General features: G+C 38.3%; 1 protein-coding gene across 1 annotated transcript in view; it reads left to right on the top strand.

The window, feature by feature from the left end:
• The window catches only part of LOC121374632 (glycine receptor subunit alphaZ1-like), a 29,914-nt gene extending 6,514 nt beyond the window's left edge, over positions 1-23,400 (top strand). The window contains exons 3-7 of the mRNA XM_041501739.1: positions 19-245; positions 9,612-9,694; positions 10,132-10,266; positions 17,416-17,795; positions 23,254-23,400. Coding sequence (XP_041357673.1) covers positions 19-245; positions 9,612-9,694; positions 10,132-10,266; positions 17,416-17,795; positions 23,254-23,400 — 972 coding nt within the window. The remainder of the gene's footprint in view (positions 1-18; positions 246-9,611; positions 9,695-10,131; positions 10,267-17,415; positions 17,796-23,253) is intronic.
• The last annotated feature ends 1,269 nt before the right edge of the window (positions 23,401-24,669 follow it).

The following is a 24,669-nucleotide window of genomic DNA, read 5'->3' as shown; positions in this document are numbered from 1 at the left end:
TAAAACGTCTATTTTTAGGATTTTTCGGTAAACGCATTTGTGACGCAGAAATGGATGGATCGCCGTCTGCGATTTCTGGGCCTGATCGACGCCGAGTACCTGGAACTGGACACAAAGCTCATGGAGAACATATGGGTTCCGGATCTCTACTTCCTCAACGAGAAGAGCGCTTCCTTCCACACTGTGACCGTACCCAACAAAATGCTCCATATATACAACGACGGGGAAATCATTTATCGGCTCAGGTATTCAAGCACGTTGTTTTGTTGCATTGGAAAGCTAAAATGATAGATCCTCTGACAATTTTGTCTGAAATCGGATGTCGCTAATGGGACAAGTCAGAGTGGACATTAACCAACGATATTTTGTTTTGCAAGTGATCTTTCGTCATTTAGAATTCATGAGGCTGTTGGTAAATTTATATCAGCGGTGCTTTGATTTGTTGAATGAAAGGTCACCTGAACACAGATTAATGTAGGATTGGATTGGACTGGATAACATATTAACGTGCCTATACCCAATTAAGGTTCAAGCACGTCTCACACAATCTCTGATTTCGCCAGTGACTAGGTCCAGGACAGAAGAGGAGGTGGGAGGGGGATAGAGTTGGAAGAGGGCAGAATTTTGAAAATAGTAATTAGTGAAAAGGTCAATAGAATTTTTAAAATTAAATAAAAAGTCAAAACTGCTCGGCCGAATATTTATATAATTTTGAGCATTTTAGAAGGACAGTCCAAACATAAATAAGAGAAACAAGAGCGGATCTGACTATTTAATAATATTAAGTAATTTCGATGTAAATTTTGAACGAAGGTCTAAAAGTTTAAAGTCCGATCTAGTTGTCCACGTGTGTGGCCTTGTTAAGGCCGTTAAGGTGCACAGCTTGTAGGAACGAGATGGGTTGCACAGTCATTAGATGACAGTCATTAGATGTCGAAGGTGCAGTGCTGTGCTGAAATGCAGATCTTGAGAAGTCAGATCCGTCTGAACGAGAGTATCAGACTAGGGTATAGTCCAGTCGTCATGGCTGGCATAGTGGTGTGGACGGGCCCGGCTCCGGAGGATACGAGATGGTATCAATATAAAACAAAATAAAGTCTAGGAAAGAGTAGTAGGGGCCGACCCCGCTTTCTATTCCTTCTTAGAGTGGGGCGGTCAATCTTTCAGTGCTGGTAGGATAAGCTCCGACATGTAGAGACTAAACGCGAACAACCTTGGCGTTCTGTATAATGGTCGTTATACGAGTCACTGACAAATGTCGACAAAAGTCAGCCAGAAAAATTACGCTAAAAAGAATCCAACCTGGTGGTGCAGGCTGTCGAAACGAGAAGCGTCCCAGTGTTCAATCAGTCCCGATGGCCGCATACATCCCAGTAGAAAACTCCATTTCGTTGGCAAAAACAAAACAAAATGGTGGATTCCCAAAGTCGGGCACACGAAACACGTGCAGTTTGCACAGGTGAAACAAACACGTCTTACCGCGTCGAGAATCAGACTGGGAATGTGAATGTAGGTGCTTTCTGCAGGGTGTGCACGTTTCGGTCGCCCGATCGCCCATGGCGAGTCAAAATAGCGTCGGGCAAGTCAAAATCTTATCACGTGTCGCCCGCTTGGCGACCGAAAATTTCCGCATATTGTATTATGTATCAAAATGCAAATAACTAATGTTTGTAAGAAAGAAAATGTTATATTTAACGACGCACTCAACACATTTTATTTACGGTTATATGGCGTCGGACATAGAGTTAAGGACCACACAGATATTGAGGGAGTATCTCCGCTGTCGCCACTTCATGGGCTACTCTTTTCGATTAGCAGCAAGGGATCTTTTTTATGCACCATCCCATAGACAGGACAGCACATACTACAGCCTTTGATGTACCAGTCGTGGTGCACTGGCTGGAGCGAGAAATAGCCCAATGGGCCCACCGACGGGGATCGATCCCAAACCGACCGCGCATCAAGCGAGCGCTTTACTACTGGGCTACGTCTCGCCCCTGTTTGTAAGAGATCGGTAAGTTATTTTTCATTTATTGTTTTCAGCTGGTTTCCTGTTAATATCTGCGCAACCAAACCCATATAGGACATAATAGCGACCACTTCCCCATTATATCGAACAGTCTAAAATCATTTGGAATGCCTCGGCCGGTTTTGATTTTGTATTCAGAAAACCTCGGCCACGTAACACCTCGGCCATGTCCATCTTTACTTTTAGGCCGTCCGCTAAGCTCAGAATTGTGGCTAGAAATGAAGTTTCGTTCCACATATCGGGGGTCTAAAAAATCTTTGTGTTTTTGGCTAGATAAATGCATTATCTATCACAGAAAAAAAGTTTACCAAGATATTTCCTGCAGTTTTTTTTAAAATGATGTCAAAAGGAGACCCCCCTCTGACCAAATTTAGGATTTGTTTTTAGAGGGGTGGGTAACTAAAACGGATCTAACTCTGTAACTATAACACATAGAACAACATGTGACCACTCAAAACATTTGTATTAGAGTCCTCTATACAATGCAATAATATGCAAATATGTTATTTAATTGGATAACCAGAGGTCAAAATGTCATAAAAAAAAGTTTAAAATTTGACATTTTGGGTATGCCCTAATAAAATTAAATTTCAGAAAAGTTATTGCTCCTTATACAATTTAACTGCCTTAATTCTATAGAAACACAGTATTGAAATACATTTAAGTGTTAAAAATCAACTCAAATCAATGTGTTTCAACCCATAATATATCAAGTGAAAAGTTGTACTATTTTAAAATACACCAAAACTAAAACTATTTGTAATAATAAATTTAAAACATGAGCTATGGTAAATGCATTTTTAATGGAAGTAACCAGGTGTATTTCTAAAGAGTTAATAGTCTGTACTATTCAAAAAGTCAATCCAGGAGGGTAGTCAGTGGTCGACAAGGTCAAACATAGAGGTCAAAGGTCAATTAAGCGCAAAAAAGTTTTTTTTTCACTGAAATGCTTTTTTTGTGCAAACTTTCTTGATAGAAGTGGTCTGGATACTTCTCTTGTCCCTGCAATATATAATTTGACAATATATATTTGAAGTTATTGGAAATTATGAAGAATCTCGTAGATGAAAAGGCAAATAACTCGGGTTGACTTTTAAGAAATTGCAGTCCATCTTATATATCAGATTGTGATATTACTGATATGAAGATTTGAGATGTTTAATTATTTTAAATGGTCTAATCACTTTGAATAGGTACTAGTACCTATTAGTACCATAGTTCTAACTCCTTATAGGCCTGCATTTTTACTTTATTTTTAAAAAATTAGCTGTGAAATGCACTGTGCAGGCGTTTTTGGCTTATGTTTCTGCTTTCTCACAACTGTTCTGCACATATTTAAATTTGTATTACCTGTTAAAGGAAATACAGTCAAACAATGTATATTTATGTATTTGTATAGATTTTAGTCCATCTCATCACCACTATCATCATCATGTAATGGACCATCTTCTTGAAGGTGTATGTTGAAGCCACGCCAGCCTGGAATTTTTGGTTCATCGCTCTGTGTGTATTTCAGTATGACATAGAATAAATCCGTTTTTCTGGCATGGACAACCATTTCCTTGACGATGGCCATCTGCAGGTCATGGTCACTAACTGTAACATCTTCTGGGCCATGTCTCTTTTTTTGATGATAGACTTTTATCTGGCATGGTGGTGGATTCAGAGTACGTTGTCCTTTTTTGATGACTGCTGTCCTGTTCCCTTCATCTGATGTGGTTGGCTTACTCTGTATCATGATGCCATTCGTATGGTGGGTTGTACCAGCACCAGATTTGGTTTCCTGTCCAAAGTCTATATTGTCCCAAACCATTACAGTGGGTGTTTGCTTTTCAAAACCTTTGGGAATGTCTCCACCTGTCTCAAGTTGGAGTTGGGCCAGGCTTGTCTCATAACCAACAATTGCATCAGATGAAGCACAGTTGCCAACTCTATTCAGAATATCTAACAGCTGACAAGAACCAGTCAAATGTCGGACTGTGAGACCCAAGGCTAAAGATTTTGGAGTTTGTCTTCTTCCATTTGATGCCAAATAAACAACATCCTGACAAATAGACAACAGTTTTAAATGAATACTCTCGGGAACACTAACCCTCTCTGAAATAAAAAGCTCTTCTGAGACTCCAATGCTCCAAACAAGTAAGTTGTACAGTTCCACAGGAACAACTGATTCACATGATTCAATGTTCATAGTATCTGATGTTGGTGGCCATGGGGTTTCCATTCGAGGTTGTTCTTTAATAGCTCTTTGAAGAATGACACTTGTTTCATATAAGGTTTGCATGGAACTAAAAGCACTGCTTCTGGCTTGTAGACCTGATACAATAGACTTCATAGGACTGTTTGCCTCAGTGTCAGTGTCGCTTGGTGTTAAGTCTGATCCAAGCTCACTCTCTGATTGGAATCCTTCCAGGAGATCATCAGGTGACAAGGTCTCTGTGAAGACTAGCTCGCTAACATTCTTCCGGCATGGAGAATGAAAAGTAAGTTGTGGATAGTCATTCTGAATACGTCTTTTCAGTTGATCAGTTCTGAAATTGAAATAAAATAAGGTTCATAATCATGTAGTAAAATGGTAATACAATATGATCAAAATTAAATAATATTTATAGTCAAACATCAAAGCCAACCTGATGAAAACATGATTTCTTGCTGATACAATGTAAAAACAACAATTATAATATTTACTGCATTTCATTTCATATCTTTTGAAAATGGTCATATATGGAATGCTGCATATATGCATCACCTCAAAATTTCACCATCCATGGAATGTCTCTGTGACACAGGAAGACAAGATCCAGAGCACATACTACAAAAGTGCCCTACATACACCACCGTGAGAACACGATCTTGGCCAATACCGATGCATTTTAGAGACAAGCTATAGGGAAGCAAATGTGAACTGATCAACACCACACCATTCATCAGGAACATACAAATCCTCATCTAAACTGAGAGCCGTAACCAACAGTGTATGAACACAGATGAAGAAGGAATGCTGCATCAAATCAATTTTTATTAAACATAAAACTTTGGACATGCTATATATAATAAGGATGACTATATGCCCAAATAACACGTGTCCGCCTATGAAGCGGTCAGTCATCGGATTGATCCTTCTCAGTGGACCCATATGAAGTTTGGGCAATTTTCCTTTCCAACCAGTGGTCCACAACTGGTTCATCAAAGGACGTGGTATGTGCTGTTCTGTCTGTGGGAAAGTGCATATAAAAGACCCCTTGCTGCTTATCAGAAAGAGTAGCCTATGTGGTGGCAGCGGGTTTTCTCTGAAGAAATGTGTCAGAATGACCATGTGTTTGACATCTAATAGCCAATGATAAGATAAACATCAATGTGCTCTAGTGTCGTCATTAAATAAAAACAAACTTTAAAAAAAAATGTATGCCCAAATAACAATAACATTTAATATATTATTATTTGCTAGTGCATTAATATACATGGCATCTTCAACAAAAGTGTTTTCCAACTACACGTGTGCTGTTACGTGTAACTTGTGGCATCATTAATTTCATGTTTGGATACAAAGCGTCTAAACAGATGTAGCAGCAATGACATTCTCAAAATCTCGTGATTTTTCAGCAGGCGAGTTACCACCACAGTCTCACAAAACAAGGCATATGCAGTTGAATACTGTTGTATTGGAACAGGTTCACTGAAATAAACAAAGTCAATTGGGTTATTCATAGTAGTTAAGTCATGTAACAATATACAAGTTAGTTTCTATATTTTTATGTTTAATGCTGATGGTGCAGTACATGTACAATGGTATTTAGCATGATTATTAACCACATTTGTTGAAATACTCCTTGTAATTTCACTGTCTTCTACAGAAGTTAGATTACAATTGTAGTAATGGTTCAGTTCATCTGATTCTGTCTTGTGGGTTTCCTCATAAATATTTATATTTAAAATTTGATTAGTCCTTATTAAAACCTAAGTACTTACATATACAAGCACTGTGTGTGTGTGAATGTATGTATGTGCATGCATGTTGTGGATGTGTGTGCATGGCATATACACGTTTGTAAGTATACATGTGAATTTAAATTCACATCATAATATTATTAATTAAGATACCATGTTTACCACTGTAGCAATCAACCTTCACTTTGCTTATGTTATGGGGATAATAATAATTTTAAAAAGGGGGGGGTGAAAAAAACTTTTCTTCTTTCTCAGGAATCTTGTGTAATTTTTGTAGCATGAACGATGATATTTTACTTCAATAGCTACACAATCCTTGTCTCGGATGTGAAGTAGAATTGTTTCATCACACTTCTGAGTGGCTGCTTCTTTGCAACTGACCTGCAATGCAAGATTATTACATGAGTGAACTGAAAACATTTCTTCCAGCCTAAACCAGTTAAAGCTGTAATATACTAATAATGGTCAGTTACAATATAATAACATCAATTTGTTTGTTGCTTTTTTTATGTAGACCAGCAGGCTTAGCCAAATCCAGTCCCCGGATGCACAGGGCTACCCGATTTGTTAACTGGGTAACCATATTGTTAACTGCATAAACCACATTTTAGATACCTGGTAGTCCATGGTCTGCCATTAAAATGTAAAACTGTTCCAACCCTGCACACCACAATGTGACTGTCAAAATAAAAGTTATAAAAGGTATGCCTAATTAAAATAATTAAATATTTAAATCATATATTTCCCAATATAAATATTTGAAAATAAGAAGAAAATGTTTCTGGTAATAACAATTTGAACAAGGGTGGTGACCAGAAGCATATTTATTTGTGTGGCCTAAAATAAAATAAAAATGTTATAAACAATTACTTACCAGCTGACTCAGTTTCTGCTTGTATTAGCTTGTCTTTAACTCGTTTGTGTCCAACAGTGACACATAAGTCTTTCTTCTTGCATATGATGCATAATGCTGGTAAAACACTACAGCTGGTTTCACCGACTTTTGACACAACAGAACTGGACCGGAGTTTTTTTGGAGAGCTGACATCATTATCATCGTCATTTGAATTATTTTCTTCTGGCACTACCAATGCTGTTTTCTCACTAGCCTTTTGTGATTTCTCAATGTATATCTTGTTTGTAAACTTTTGATAACATGGTTTATGATAGCCAAAGTGTACACAAGCGTCTTTTGAAAACGGAATGTCAAGTACGCCACTTCTAAAAAGATTGTTCGAAATATCATTAAGTTCGCCCGTTAATTTTGACCATTTCGTAGCACACTCGACGCATTTATCCCATGTGGTAGCTGAAAAGGTTGTCAATTTACCTTCCACACCTTGACACGCATGTATAATGCAGCGAAGCTTGCCTAGATCTTTAGATGTAGAAACTTCGGAAAAATATCCGCCCGGTCCCCCCTTCCCCTAACCCTAACCCTAACCTTAACTCCAACCCTAACCCTAACCCTAACCCTAACCCTAACCCTCAACCCTAACTAAAAATAATAATGGAGGGGACCGGGCGGATATTATACCGAAACTTCTTTAATGTTCCATCTGCGCGCAGCCATGTTGTATTCCTGCCCGCACAGGTGATTCCCCACTTTTTGTTGACATTTATAGCCGTTATGAGTGCGATTTTTGCAATGCACGTTTGTATATAGTTCCCATTTTCAGTTTGAATTAAAAAAAAACTGCAGGAAAACAATTGGTAAACTTTTTTTCTGTTATAAATAAGATGTTTGTCTAGCCAAAAACATAAAAATTAGTTAGACCCCTGATAGGTGGAACGAAACTTCACGTTTTTCTGTTCAGCGGACGGCCTATTTCCATTTGGTTACAATTGGAACAACTCGTCACATTCCGCTACGGTATGTTTCGCAAACAGATTTGGTTTACGAGCCTGAGGTTTTCCGAAGTTACATTGTGTTGGAACGTTTTCGTTTCTTACGGAATATACCAAGTATACTATACCAAACACCCAATCGTCACTGCCAACAATTTCAATAACAGCTATCATTGCCTGTTCACGTACGAGTGTTAAATAGGAATGCTGGTCAACTCGCCCCAAAGCCAACTCGCCCCAAAGCCAACTCGCCCCAAAATTTACTGTCCATAAATTGTGACAAATTTTAAAAATCGACGTCTACAACTTATAATAATCTATTACAATGAACTGTCAAGCCTAATTTTACGACATTTGTGAGTTTGTCCCTTATGTCCATCAAGGTATGATCAGGTACGGCTTTTGGACTCCGACTGGTGTGCATATTCAACAATATTTAATGCTCATTAGCTTAAAATGTTGGTATATTAATTTTCAAAATGGTAACGATATGAGTTGACTAAACAGTGTGGGGCGAGTTGGTTTTGGGGCGAGTTGACCTGCTCCCGTTAAATAGTGATAATTATGCCTTTAACTTGTGTTGTATGTTTATTTCTGTAGTGGATGTGATTATTGTTTGTATAGATTGCTGTCAGCTTAGTAAAACAAATTCTAATTCCTCGTCATAAAAGCACCTTATTCATTCCAAGACCGGACTTTGGTAAAACATTCCAGATGTTTGACTGTGTGGGTCCCGTTACAAAATAATCATTAGAATTTAATTACAACAGTTTGTAATAAAACTAAAACAAGTTCTGTTTCCTTCTTTTGTGTTGTTATTATTGTTTGTATGATATGATAACATGTTTTTAAAGTGCAATTTAAGTAAGTTCTTTTTTAAAACGAAATTCGGTCGCGGGCCATTCAAAAGTTGTACGGGCGAGTCAAAGTATTGCTGTAAATGGCCCGACTGGCCAGGCAAAAAGTATCCCAAGTGCGTACCCTGTTTCTGGTGGTGTGATTTACATTTATAATGCCGGATCCAGAGGGATATGAGTCAGTACACCTGTTGTATAATATTCGTAAAGATATCTTACTAAAAATGGGCCATTCTACTAGCATCAATGTGGGGTAAGACTGAAATGTTTGAAAAAGTAAGGGTCGGTGATATTCAAATAATAACAATACAAAACAAACCCTGACATTTCTGCAGATGATTAATGTAGACGTCTGACATTCATATGTCTGAATACATTTGAGATGAATCTCATAGAGGTATGTCCATGCATAACATCTATAAATTACACTGGACGATGCAGGAGAGATGCATGTCTAGTAAAGGATCTCATCGGGAGTGGCTACCCTCTTATAGATGAGGTACTAGACAGAGATTCGTGGAATCAACCACTATTTTGCAAATGCCCATTAGACTCTGCAATGTGCAGAGATACGGTCTTCGTTGTGGATTTGTCGTTGATATTTAGTTATCATTTTCCGTGTTATGTAGGAAATTTTTAAAATAATTTTTTGTGATTAGAAATAAATATGAACAAATCTATGAAAACATTTATTTTTAACCAAACAGATTTTGTACATTTCCGGAGTGATCCTATCGAGATATGTTACTGAAACTGACATTTAGATAACAAGAGGCTGATAGTTAGGATATGTAGAGCAATGGATTTGGAGGAGGCATTAACACATTTACACTTACTTGTAGCTGAAATGATCTCAGAATTGTTTCAATTGGGGTTTTTTTACATATTATAAGGTGAAAATAATATGATATTATCATGTGTTTTCATAGGATTTCTCTGACCGCCTCGTGTCCCATGCTGCTCCACAAGTACCCAATGGATAGCCAAGTGTGCCATCTTTTCATTCAGAGTTGTAAGTTAAACTTCTCCGATCATGTGTGTTTGTTGGTGGTGTTGGATTCATAGATCATACATTACAAACTAACATAGTGCTTTAATATTCCGGGTAAACTATAAATAAACTTAGGTTATAATGCGAAATTTGTCATTGCATGTTTTATATAATACTTGTCAAAACAAATAAATAATATTGGACATAAAGGTTCATATTGCTTAACTCCATTTGAATAATTTCATGATCACTGATTATAAATTATTTATAAAAATTTGGCATTGTAGTAACTTCTGACCAATCAAACTACTAGAAGAGCTTTTCGAAATTATGATACAACACTTTTATATTAATTTTTACCAATATTTCATTTATTAAAGTATACACTTTTACAAATTCAACTGTGTTTAAAACTGGTAGCTAAGTTCCATTGTTCACTTTAATTTATTTTGCTGTAGTTGCTTTCACGAAGAAAAGCATCGTGTTCAAGTGGCGGTCAGAGGACGCCATCCAGACTTCCAGGAATCTACAGCTGCCGCAGTTTACATTGACTCGTACTGAATTCAGAAACTGCTCGGATTTCGAAGGGAGTGGTAAGTAGACTGGTGTTTAAAATTTAAGTTATATGACGAACGGACGGTTTCAGAAAACCTACCTTTGTAATATACTCTGTCAAAAAAGAAATTCATAGGCGAAATATTCATGGAATTATCTCTTTAATACAAAGTGGCATAATTTCGTTATTTATGATCGTATCACAGTCAAATGTGACATGAGTATGTGACAATGTTCGTGCTATCGACTGACGGCAGTGGTGGCGTTTTCGTCACCAAACAGCGTCGCATGAGGGCGCTTAAATCAGTACCTTGTGTGGCCACCAGCAGCAGCAATCACTGCGCGACATCTGCTTGGCATAGACTGAATGAGTCTCTGAATCCGGGCACGTGGAATGCTAGCCCATTCTTCCTGCAGTGCATGTGATAGTTGCGGAAGCGTCTGAGGCTCCGGATCACGCTGGCGTACACGTCTGTCCAGTTCGTCCCATAGATGTTCAGTGGGGTTGAGATCTGGCGATTTTGATGGCCATGGCAGCATATTAATCCAATGTCGCTGAACCATACTCGCCGCCAGTTTCCCAAGTTCCACCCCTGTACATTCGTGCACCAGTGAACACGTAAATGTCGATGTTGACGTCGCAGGACGGGGCCAACATACGGTCTCCTAGTCCGTAAACCAGCTTCTCGAAGTCGGTTCCGAATGGTTTGTGCAGACGCCCTTCTCAAACTAGGTATGCGTCCAGCAGTGTTCGTTGCTGTGGCAGTTCGGTGACGCAAGTGCAGAACCCGGATGTAGCGATCTTGTGCTGCAGTTGTTATGCGAGATCTTCCACTTCTAGGCCGGTCTTCAGCTGATTGAAACTGCTGGTACCTGGCCTCAGATTACAGTTATCTTCCCATTTGGTTGTCCAAAATCCGGAAGTTTCACCGCGCAAGTAGTCTGCTGTTTGACTGTGATTATTTCATGGCAGACAGCTATGAAGTGGCAACTGTTTGACTGAAGTGACAGGGGATAGCATGTAGTTTGTAAACATGTGTAACTTGCTGACATTGAAGACTTGTTTGTGGTAATTCCGGCCCATGCAAAAGTAGTGCTTTTTGTGTAAAATGGGTGTACTCCGGCCTGGTTTAGAGGGTGTGTCTGTTTAAACCAATATGCTGGGAGAAAGAGCTGGACAACAGGGGTTGTCCTTTTCAGGGTATGTGTCCCCCATGCAGGCAAAGGTACATACAAAACTTCACGGGCCTGCTAATGTTAATAAAAATGTTATAGCCACTAAGGCTATATAGAAACATATAGCGAAATTAATTGTGGTCTGAGGCCACCTGTCCCAGAGACGTGAAATGGTGCTCTGATGGACGTTCATGTGGCGTGCGACTGCTAACTGCGATTCACCTAACTGGAGGCAGCCTATTGCAATGTTTCGATTCGGCAGGTTTAGTCTTGGCATCTTGTAACTCGTCTACGTCGAAATGGAAATGAGGCATCATTGCGAGCATTGCAGCTTTAAATACCCATCACTACCCCAATCTTTTCCCCGAGTTTCACGTGCATTGGCCAAAATCTTACCATTTCACGCAGATTTCCTGCAATTGTCGCACAACGTGCCACAACGTGCAACAACGTTCGTTAAATTTATTTTAGGGTGCATTTGGGCATGCTATCCCATTCCAGGAACATTAACAAACATGGTAATTCAGCAACATTGTATATATATATATACAAAAAAACTATATTTTGTAAAATCAAACACTTTTCTTCTTTCAAACACTTTTCTTTTTTCCTTCGGACGCCATATAACCGTAAATAAAATGTGTTGAGTGCGTCGTTAAATAAACCATTTCCTTCCTTCCTTTTCTTCTTTCCCTATCACCTATGCGTTTCTTTTTTCATATAGTATATTTATAGGAAAGAGTTTACTCATGCCAAACAATAAAGTACATGTGACAACTGCAAGTTTTACTAAATTTGTATGTTTTTGCAATAAACTGTCTTCGCTATTTTTCGTAAATCTTACAACTTATAATCAGCTCTGCATGTTCTGAGATCTTCATAATGTCTAACAGTGTGTGACGTAAATTGGAGATAGATGTCAACAAAAATCATAGAATGATGTTTCAGGGGAAGAATTGTAAAGAAGGATCCTTCTCATTAGTGTAAGCACTGTCAGTTTATTCTGACGGTGTACCACATGTTGGTGGAGTTCAATCAACTTAAGCAGACGAAGAAATATATATTTGGTAGGAGAAATGTGATGGGATCATTTCGATTCCATCCTGAACTTGAGTTGAAATGTTTAAGAGATACTGAATTTTATCCCAAATTTTAAATTTACTTGCCTGCACAACTCTTTACACTTAACTCTTGAATTTGTATACTGATGTTGTTCATCACTTCATTTAAACATTCGTCATAGGTCTCACTATACAGATGTCATCTGCCACTGAAATCCATGTTAAATTGCCCAACTTTAAATGAAGATTGTCAATAGAACGGCTTCTCGTTGGCACTAACAACATACACCACTGTGAACATACATTATATAAGCATTTATTTTCACTCCAAAATTGAGAACATTTTCGTCTCAATTTGCTATATGACCGCATCTGGCTGTAGTACCGGTCCGAACAGGTGGTTCATTAACCGATTCACTCCGGCTGTCTCTTACGCTATACACCCATGTCCCAAAAGGTCAATGTACAATATTACAAAATAACATGGTCAAAATACAGCCAGAAGGCTTACCATTAAACATACATATTGGTTTAATTCTTCCCCAATTCCTATAAGTGAATATGTCAACCATAATGTGTCATAATTAGGAACTATAGTGGATGAATGAACTCTCACCCGGAAGTGAACTGTGTAGTGAGACCTTAGTTGATACCCAATAGCAGATGTGTCGTTATATATTCATTCATTCATTCACGGGAAGATATTTAAACTGGATGAGTTTTTCCTTTTGTTTAAATGTTTAAAACAAAGTTGGATATTGTAGCTATGTCTATCTAATATGTGTATGTTTACGGGATATATCTTCTAGGTTAATATGTTTATTATAAATGGTGGATTTAGTGTGGCCAGCCTGACACCAGCACCTGCCCTTCATACTTACAGTGTCGATCAGCACCCTACCAATGTCTCTTTAACGCTCATAGTTAACACTCTTGTCCCCTCCCCATTCACAAAATCATATTAACCCCTGATTTGTTTTTAAAGAAAACAATTCCAAGTGAAAATTCATATTTTGTTGTTGTTGTTGTGTTGAGGTTTTTGGTTTTGTTGTTGATGCGTTGTTGTTGTTTTTGTGGGTGTTTCTTACTTCTTCTTTTTTATTATTGGGGGTTGGGGTGTTCATATATGTTGTTGTTGGGGTCTTTTGTGGGCAGGTGTTCACATCAACAATGCCATCTAATTGCCGTCTGCGTCTCACATTTAACAACAGTGGTGTAATTATAACAGCAACACTGCCGCTGCAAATTGTCGTATAATTATAACAGCTACCACAATTTAGATTCACGTCCATAAAAATCAATTTGTCTATCACCTATTGGTACTGCATCTACTCCTTACTGGACTCTTCGAACCATACGCTGTGGTACGACAAGACCCAGGTCAGGACGGCTGTACGTTTCCTCGGTATACAGGCACGGCGGAAACAAGTAAACATTGGGGGTGACTTAGCCCGAGAGCGCAAAGTTAAGTTTCTAGAGGGTTCGTGGGTATGCTCCCCCATAACATTTTGAAAACTAGATGTCCTGAAATGCAGTTTTCTGCATTCTACAAGTAAAATTCATCTCTGCCTTAAGATTTAAAACCAATAATATTTTTATTCATAATTATTAGGTGGCTGGAATTCCCCCCCCCCCCCCCGCTGGATATATCAACCTAAAATGGAAAAGGGTTTTGAAAATATGATGTGTGATGTCACAGTTCTGATTCGATTGAAAGAGAGATAGATATTAAATATTTAACTTAATTAGAAGTTAAATTTAGTGAGATTTGTGTTCAGGTTTTGCTCAACAAATAATATTATTTAATGTTAAAAGATTTTTATTTTTTTAAATAAATAAAAACGTGGATGATAGAAATATCTATGGTATTGTAATTCACAGAAACATCAACTTGAAAACACTTGGGAGTGTATTAAATTTAGCGATTAAATCGACCAACATACACAATACAACATTTGCCAATCCATAACTAACAGCATGATATTGTGCCAAATGTCTGATTTCAATCAAACAAACCCACTTGGTAATAATTGCTCGTATCGTCCATTTTAGCAAGTAACTGTGCGCTATACCAAAGGTTACGGTTTCGAATCCCAGGCCAGACACCACCATCTTGGTTTTAAAAAAGAATTTGTATTCATGTAACACAAAATCAATTCTGATTGGAACCATTCCTTTGAACGTGAATGCTCTAATTGGGTGTTTGAAAACTGTCTAACTGTGTGTAATTTCCCCTGGGTAGTAGTAAAATATACAGCATTAACCAGACACGATAATTAGGAACGGTGTAGACGATTAGATGGGTGGGGAGAGCCGTGAGGTAACTGCTTGTCAACATCCACAAATCCAAAATTAAAATAATACGGAAATTAGTTGCATTTAAATAAAAAAATTCTGCTGATTTATCAGATAATTTTCTCTTTTTAATGTATTTTCCGGGGAGCACGGCCTGATATGATACGACCCCCTCCCTCCATGATTCGACCCCTTCCCTCTACTAAAAACTTCGTTCACCAGTTGAGATCCCCCAGCACAATTGTCCTGCAAAGAATGTTTACACTGGAACAGAAAGAAAGAAAGAAATGTTTTATTTAACGACGCACTCAACACATTTTATTTACGGTTATATGGCGTCAGACATATGGTTAATGACCACACAGATTTTTAAGAGGAAATCCGCTGTCGCCACTACATGGGCTACTCTTTCCGATTAGCAGCAAAGGATCTTTTATTTGCGTTTCCCACAGGCAGGATAGCACAAACCATGGCCTTTGTTGAACCAGTTATGGATCACTGGTCGGTGCAAGTCGTTTACACCTACCCATTGAGTCTTGCGGAGCACTCACTCAAGGTTTGGAGTCGGTATCTGGATTAACAATCCCATGCTTCGACAAGGCAACCCTTACTATTTACTGGAAAGAACAACCAGTTTGTCAGTAACAGTGTATCTAAGTTTAAAGCAAAAAAAACAAAAACAAAAACAAAACCAACAAAAAAACACATAAAAAACCAACAAACAAACAAACAAAAATGTTTTTGTACTAACGTTTTTCTTTACTTTTTGGTTTCATTTTTCTTTACAGTCAGTTTTTGTAGGTATCTTACCAGCCCCAAGTTCAGCCAGCAAATGTTTTTGGCTAACGTTCGCGAACTAATTGATTGGTTTACAACGTGGCCATTTGATTTACTGTCAAGCAATAAACCAGTCTAGCGGACGTTTTTCCGCTTGGTCTGGCTGAACGCAGCCCAGGTTACTTTTCGAAGATTACTTATTCGTAAACAGAGCATGGGATACTTTTGCCGATGTATTTTGCGCATTGGTTCAATGTTTGCATGGATATTACTGAAGTACATTTCCGCTACCGTCAAAAATATGTATTGATTAAAAAGAGCAAGTAATTCAAGGTTAGGAACATTAAATCAGCGAACTAAAATAGAAATGTTTGATGTATTACTATATTTGGCATACTACTGTCTAATGTTATTATGTACTTCAGTAATATCCATGCAAACATTGAACCAATGCGCAAAATACATCGGCAAAAGTATCCCATGCACTAGACCATATACAGTTAGCAGCATATGACACATAATTCTAAATACTAACACTGTTGATAAAGTTGTCTGAAAATGTTTAGAATCGGAGGATTCCCGTGGACTGCTTCTGTGGATTCTCGTGAAAAAAGCCGAATTTTTAGCCCTGAAATATCATCAATAACAAAATTACAGAGGAAAAGTACTTTGTTTTGAACATTGTATGTTTCTCACCTCTGGACATTGCCGTGTATTTTAGCAATGACGCTACGTAATGAAATCAATAATTAAGATCTTGAAATGGTTTCATGGATGTTATGTTTCGTCCACGCCTACCCCAAACTCGATATGCAGTAAACATATAACGTATTACATCATAAGTAATATTTATATACTATTGATGAAATATATTTACTCATTTTCGCAATGGTATTACATCTGTACTACTACCGATATTATGATTAGACTATTTTGGCTCCTGTAAACCATGTCATATGCTGTAGAATACGGCTTGAGTGTAATAAATTCGTGTCTTGTCTTGTCTTGTCTTGTCTTGTCTGATGGGTTTTTGACGGTGGCGTTTTTCGTGTTGTTGGATTTGTACATCCTCTGTTTAGTGGAAATTGATACCTCATTTATTATTCTATCCCAATCAGGTCAAGGGCTTCAGCATTCTTTTTGTTGGGTTTCTTGTTTTGTTGGGGGGGGGGGGGGGGGGAGTTTAGGTGTTATTTTTTATTTGTTCTTTGTTGTTGTGTTTTTAATATGACGAACAATGGCCATCTTGAATGTGAATATCAAGATGACCTCAAATTGCAAAACCAACCACATCAAAAGATTGTGCATCCTCCTTTTAGTACAAATAGAGTCAGACACAACCTATTTATGATTTAGTTCAAACATTTTAAGATCTACAACGGTTTTTAATTATCAGTATGGTGGGAAAACAACCATCTTGTATTTAAATGTCACGACGAACTGAAACTGAACCTATAAACCCCCAGAAGATTAAGCACCCTGTGTATAATGGAAACATATATCTTATTCATGATTCTAACTCATATTAAGTGATATATAGCGATTTTCTGATTTTCGGAATGACTGTCGGCGGCCATAATGGATTTGGCCCTCTGGTGGAGTTAGCCGGATTTCTTGCGATGTTCAAGTGGGGCCTAATGTTTGTTTTTCTATTAGTCCTAGTACTTTGACCGTAAGAGAGCAAGACAGACATTTGGTAATGAGGGCGTATAACTGTCCACATGTCCCTCTTGCTCTCTTACGGTCAGAGTACTCGGACTAGTGTTCTGTATGTCCGAAGACTTGAAATATGGTCAGGGGTCAGCCGAATATGACCCTACTATGTAAGGCCGACATCAACAAACATTTTACAATGTATTTTTCTTGCTTTTCTTGCAGAAAATTTCACCTGTATCGCTTCAGACTTCTACCTACAGAGAAGCATCGGTTTCTACATGATACAGATTTACATTCCCAGTGTCCTCATCGTCCTGCTGTCCTGGGTTTCGTTCTGGCTCAACGTGGACGCTGTTCCGGCCCGGATTTCACTTGGTATCCTCACTGTCCTTACCATGACAACACAGAAATCCATGGCGGTTTCGTCACTTCCGAGAGTATCCTACGTCAAGGCCATAGACGTTTGGATGGCCGCCTGTTTGTGTTTTGTATTTTCCTCCCTTTTGGAATTTGCTCTAGTGAATGTTATCGACCGCAGGCAGATAAAAAGGAAACATCTTCCAGCAGACCACACTATTGACGGAGCAAAAACTCTATTAAGGGTAATGTTTTGTCTCTATAATTAAAAAAATCGATAATAATAAATTAGAAAGTATCGTATTGTAATTAGGTAAATAATATACTCTTCAAAAAAAGAAACTGGTATATGATAGGATTGGATTGCAAATTTATAGCATCATATCTTTGCTCAATACCAGAGCAGTAAAATTGAAACTTGTTAAACATGATCAGATCATCACTTGGAATGAAATCGTCTATCAAATCAACAGGATTAGGCCACCGTATCAAGGTCACGGTCATGGACACTAATATCGAGTATGAGCCCCATGAGCAGCAATGACGGCTTGGCACCTCCTACGCATGGAATCAAATAATGCTTGAATCACAGGTTGGGAAATTGTAGCCCATGTTTGTTGCAAAGCCTGGAGCAGCTGGGGTAGCGTTTGTGGCGCAGGGTTACGTTGCCGTAAACGTCGATCTAGTTCATCCCACAGGTGCTCGATGGGGTTAAGATCAGGTGATCTTGACGGCCATGGCATCACTCCGACATTATGTTGATTCAGGAAGTCTGTTGTTATACGTGCGCTATGTGGTCGTGCATTGTCGTGCTGGAAGATGACATTTTCTGCGTCGATGAAAGGTATGGCGTGACGCTGGAGAATTTCGTTGCAGTAACGTTGGGCTGTTAGATGACCTGAGACATGTACAAGGTCTGTTCTGCCAGTGTAAGTGATGGCCGCCCATACCATAACACTCCCCCCTCCATATCTGTCCACCTGCCGCACACAATTATTGACATAACGCTCGTTACGTTGTCGGTAAACTCTAGCGCTTCCGTCGGCGCGTTGAAGCAAAAAACGCGACTCGTCGCTGAAAGCCACTCTTCGCCACTGCTGTCGACGCCATATCAGACAACGTCTGCACCATGTAAGCCGTAGACGCTTATGTTGCGCGGTTAAAATTATCCGTCTAGCTGGTCTTCTAGCTCGGATATTGGCTTCACGTAAACGGTTTCTTACGGTCTGGTCCGAAATTCTTCGCATCCCAGGTATGGCAGAAGTTGATGATGAAGCAGTTAGGAATCTGTCACGTAAATGTCGTAGACGTATGTATCTGTCTTGCGCCGGTGTGGTAATTCTGGGACGACCGGATCTGGGGCGGTCACGTGACACTCCAGTTTGCTGATAACGGTGCCAAAGCCTAGATATTGTACTCTGAGATGTGTTGAAAAGACGTGCAAGTGTTGATTGCGATTCCCCGGCTTCCATCCGGCCAATTGCGTTGTTACGTTGTGGTTCTGTCAGCCTGGGCATAATTTCAACGTTACGTAGCGACACTATCGATAATGCGTGTGTGAATGTAACTAAATTTTCTGTCACGGGGTAGTGCACGTGCTGTACGTGCATGATTTGTACGTGATAAATGTGAGCTCTGCAACCATTATTATGGATATTGTGAAAAACATATTTGCACGTGCTGACGTCAAATCATGCGTTTTGTCAGCTTCAGAATTGCATGATATCATATCCACTAGCTATAGAATAAGATAATACTAAAACATTCACTATTGTGTTATTTCAAAATTAATGTTATGAAAAATATGCTTTATGCGTTTCTTTTTTTGAAGAGTATATTTATCGACATTATCGATGTTATCCTTTTAAATTTGATTTTGTTTTATGATGGCGTATACCAGTAAATAATTTGTCATTCAAATAGATGTTATTTCATTCTATGGGTAATGGGTGTGTAACACATTTATCTTGTACAGTTATTTATAAGTTTTTTTGTTTGTTTTGGGGGGTTTTTTGGTGGACGGGGGTTGTGGGGGTGGTGTTGTTTGTCGGGGTTTTGTGGGTTCATTTATTGTTGTTGGGGGGTACTTGTTTTTACGGGTTGGGGTTAAGTTTTCTTTGGTGTTGGGGTGTCATAGAGAAAAGTGACATAAATATTTTTTTAGCTTGAGACGTCATTTTCACTGGTGTAAAATTTACATTACTTCAGTATCAATAATTTTAGTAAAAATACGTTTGAATCGTTTTAATTGTTAGTTTATTAGTTTACCAGTCCCCTACCGGAGGGGACTATAGGTTTCACATCCGTCCTTCTGTCTGACTATCCGTCCGTCTGTCTGTCTGTATATATGTCTGTCCGTCCGTCTGTCCCACATATAGTTTTCCGGATGTTTTTTTTTTAGAATGGCTTGAGATATTGATAGCTTTATTATGTACTATTACTGATTAAGTTTAACTTTCATGGTGATTTACCCACTTTTCACAAAGGTATGGCCCTCTATGGAAGATAATCAAAATTGTTGGGTTACGGTATGGAATATGTATTGCTTTAGCAGTACTCTCAGAATGCTTGTTTAAGTAACTGAAGGTAAATCTCCAGGCTGAATAATGCTTCCTTTAACACTTTCTGGTTGACATTATATTAATGTTACCTGTGTGACTGATGGGTCCATTGATTACCAAGGAAATCATCCGCTATTCGCGTCGGTAAGGCTCGAGATCGAAAAATAATTGACGTCTGATTGGCTAATAATGACCGATATAGTGACAGTTGATCGTTTATTTGTCGATCATAAGGCGCTAACCTCTCAAGAACAAAAAATCAACAATCTCGGTATTTTAACATATAATAATAAATAAAAATAAAAATAAAGAAAGAAACAAGTATTCTGAGAGTACTGCTAAAGCAGTACATGTCCCCTACCAGGTCCAACACATTTTCATATCTCCTAAATTCAAGAGCTATAACTCTGTGAATAATGGGTAAATTAGCATCAAAGTTAAACTTGATCTGTAGCAGAACATGATAAAGTTATACACAAAATTTCAGCTCAGTATCTTGAAAACAAATTTTCGTATCTCCTACGTTCATGGGCCATAACTCTGTCAAAAAGGCGTAAATCGTCATGAAAGTCAAACTTATATCTAACAGTACATGATAAAGCCATATACAAAATTTAATCTCAGTATATTCAGGCATTGCAAAAAACAAGAACCACTCCCGAAAACTATATGTGGGACAAACGGACGAACATATCTCCCACGTTCAATGGCCATAATTGTGACAAATGGGTAAATTGCTATGAAAGTCAAACTTGACCTGTAACAGAACATGATAAAGCATTACACAAAATTTCATCTCAATATTTTGAGGTATTGCAAAACAAAGTATAAAAACAAATGTTCGTATCTCCTAAGTTCAAGGGCCATAACTGTCAAAAATAGGTAAATCACCATGAAAGTCACATTCTATCTGTAAACGTACATAATATAGATATACACAAAATTTTAGCTCAATATCTCAAGGCATTGTGAAAAAAAATATCCGGAAAACTATGTGGGACATAAGGACGGACGGACAGACAGACAGACAGAATGACGGAGATGAAATCTATAGTTCCCTTCGGTTGGACCGGTAGGGGACTAATAATAATTAATTAATAAATAAATAAATAAATAAAACAAAACAAGAAACAGTAGGGAAAAGACAACATGTTTATTAATTTTGTTGATTTTTTTTTCTGATGTTGGCGTTTGGTTTGAAAAAAAAAACCGCCAGTCGTTTAATGGTCTTAATTGAAAATATTCTTTACAATGCTAGAAATTAATTTTGTGGAGTGAAAAACAGTATGTGTTTTTGACATTTTAACTTGGAAGCAAATGCTACAAAGTAAGCACCCGTTCTAGAAGTTAGTCTCACGGTTAGACTCCTAGTTAGACTTGTAGCGTACATTTTTAACGGCAATGTGAAAGACTCGAGACAACTGCTGATAAAGCATAACAATTTTATAGTATTACCCATATGATTAAAAATATTTTGGTACATATCAAAGTGATACGTCCCCACTAGAATGCCATAGTGGGACGTAACACTTCGACGACACACGTGACGTCATCGATCGGCGCACTCTACCCTTACAGGAACGTCAACCAAACGAGTCGAGTGATATAAATTGTGATCGATTATGGGGGTAAAAGGGGGGGGGGGGGAGTTTTAAAAAATATCGCTTATGGGTAATAAATAGGATATTAAACTTGCTACCATTTCGTATCATGTTTATGTCCCTCGTGAAATAATTTTCTAAACTAAAAATTATTTCACTCGGGGCAGAAACATGATACGAAATGGAAGCTAGTCCTATAATTATCACTCTTGAAAATTAAGAATTCTCGATGCATATGTAAAAAAACAAATGTGATGGAAAGCAAAAGCTGCTTGTGAGATCTATTATCAGAAAGCTTATTGTGCGTTTTAAGCAGTATCTGTCAGCTGTCTGTTTTAATGCTTGATTTGACATCAATGCACCAGACAGAATCAATATCTAGTGGATTCAATTATGCTGTGCAGCGTTTCATTATTGGTATTGATGGTAAAGTTGTCGAAGCTGCTAAATGTTCAGCTGGGGTTTTATCTCAGCGCCGGTTTCTACCAAGAGTAAGTGCATAACTCGGTCTTAGTTTTGGCCCAGTTTATTTTCATTTCAATCTATTTTCGTGCTGATATCCAAATACGGTCTGAAAACGCTTTCTACGGCTTCGTATAATCATCATAATCGCTTAATACAGGTATATGAAAACAATGATTTATGATTTAAGCTAAACATTATTGTCAGAACAGTTTAACAGAAAGAAGTGTTTTATTTAACGACGCACTCAACACATTTTATTTACGGTTATATGGCGTCAGACATATGGTTAAGGACCACACAGATTTTTTTAGAGGAAACCCGCTGTCGCCACATAGGCTACTCTTTTACTACAGGCAGCAAGGGATCTTTTATTTGCGCTTCCCACAGGCAGGATAGCACAAACCATGGCCTTTGTTGAACCAGTTATGGATCACTGGTCGGTGCAAGTGGTTTACACCTACCCACTGAGCCTTGCGGAGCACTCACTCAGGGTTTGGAGTCGGTATCTGGAATTAAAAATGCCATGCCTCGACTGGGATCCGAACCCAGTACCTACCAGCCTGTAGACCGATGGCCTGCCACGACGCCACCGAGGCCGGTGAACAGTTTAATAGAGTCAGGTTTGGGGCCTGATATCATTGCTTACAAAATTACAATACTTAGCAATATACATTTATCATTTATATTGACGAGGCGTAGCCCAGTGGTAAAGCGCTCGCTTGATGCGTGGTCGGTCTGTAATCGATCCCTGTCGGTGGGCTATTTCTCGTTCCAGCCAGTGCACCACGACTGATATATCAAAAGGCCGTGTTATGTGCTATCATGTCTGTGGGATGGTGCATATAAAAGATCCTTTGCTACTAATGGAAAAAAATGTCAGAATTACCAACTGTTTGACATTCAGTAGCCGATGATTAATAAATCAATGTGCTCTAGTTGTGTCGTTAAACAAAAACGTTTTATTATTTATTCTTTCATTTACCTTGTTTGTTTGTTATTGATGTTTGTTTGTTTGTTGTTGTTGTTGTTGTTGTTGTTGTTGTATTTTATTTATTTATTTGTGTTATATATTTCAGGTCCCGAACTGTGAAATACAGTCTAAATGGGTCGACGATCCAGCCGGCAAAGTGCGGGCCAGACAAGTTGATAATTTCTCTCGCGTCTTCTTTCCATCGGCTTTCGTCATTTTCTGCCTTGCTTATTGGCCCACCTACCTGGAATGAATTGCCAGTCACACGTTAACTTTGGTATTAACAAAACTGTGTTTGTCTCTTCTGAAATTCGTTTCACCGCTGGGTTAAAATATCCGGGTGTATGTGAAGATGTCTTTGTGAACGAAAGTCTGTGGAAATATTGAGGATCAATAGATCACGGGCGGATTATGCTTTAGATAAGGGGGGTTTCCGAAATGATATGTAAATGTTAATAATTTGAAATTATAAATTTAACGTGGACATCAATTTAGATCTACGTGGTGGGGTTGTTGGTTTTTTTAGCCGGGGGTGGAGGGGGTTCCGTGCAACTGGGACCCCCCCCCCCCCCCATAATCCGCCCCAGTAGATCCCAGTGATAAGAAAGGCATGTGGAAATATTGAGGAACTGGTATCCAGTTCTTTTACACATTAACCAGTTGCAGAAAACATTGTATGATATGTTGTTGTTTTTATTACATACCTATTCAATCTTACTGTAGTGATATTTTGTATCACACATATGTGCGATATGGACCGGAACTTTTAAATGGGGAATTCCCTTTTTCTTTTTACTGCAGTTAGCGCCTTTTAGTTACTTACGTCATATATGATTTACAAATAACGTCACATCGTATTTGAAACACTACACAAGGCTGCCGCAGAGTATGATTCTTAACGTTAAGTAAATCCATGAAAGGAGTTTTCATCATAGATTTAACAAAGTGTTGTTATGACGTTAATTTAAAAATATAAAAGAAGGTATGTAATAAATGCGAAAGAATATACGACTCGACCTCTACGTGGTCTCATAGTATATATTCTTACGCAAAATAAACTCGTACAATAAATAGAAAGCGAAAACAACGTATGTGAGGTTCTGTATGTTTAACACATAACGGCAACCCACGTTTCGGACATCTATTTAAAAGGCATCTGATTGGTTGCTCCAAGGCGATGACCCGAACACCGAACACCATTCAATGAAATAAACATTTCCGACATTGATTGTTCTTTGGCGTATACGTTATAATTGTGAAAGAGTAATGTGCTGTAAATACGTTGTTGTGAGAAAAGACATTTAAATTTCTTTTAAACTGGGGTATGTTTTGGGGTGGATGTTGGGGGTTTTCTCCATTTTGGGGGATGGGTATGTAAGAAATAGCTAAACTACTGCGCTCCTGTTCATAAATCCATTATCTTACGACTCGTTCCTTAAAAACATATCGTAAGATAAATGATATCTAACGACCGCTCGTGTAGTATTCTTTGTTAAAATCAGGCATGGTTTAGCTAACCATT

The sequence above is a fragment of the Gigantopelta aegis genome, chromosome 6 (genome assembly GCF_016097555.1).
Source record: "Gigantopelta aegis isolate Gae_Host chromosome 6, Gae_host_genome, whole genome shotgun sequence".
Classification (NCBI taxonomy): Eukaryota; Metazoa; Mollusca; class Gastropoda; order Neomphalida; family Peltospiridae; genus Gigantopelta; species Gigantopelta aegis.
This window is presented reverse-complemented; position numbering and strand designations above follow the sequence as displayed.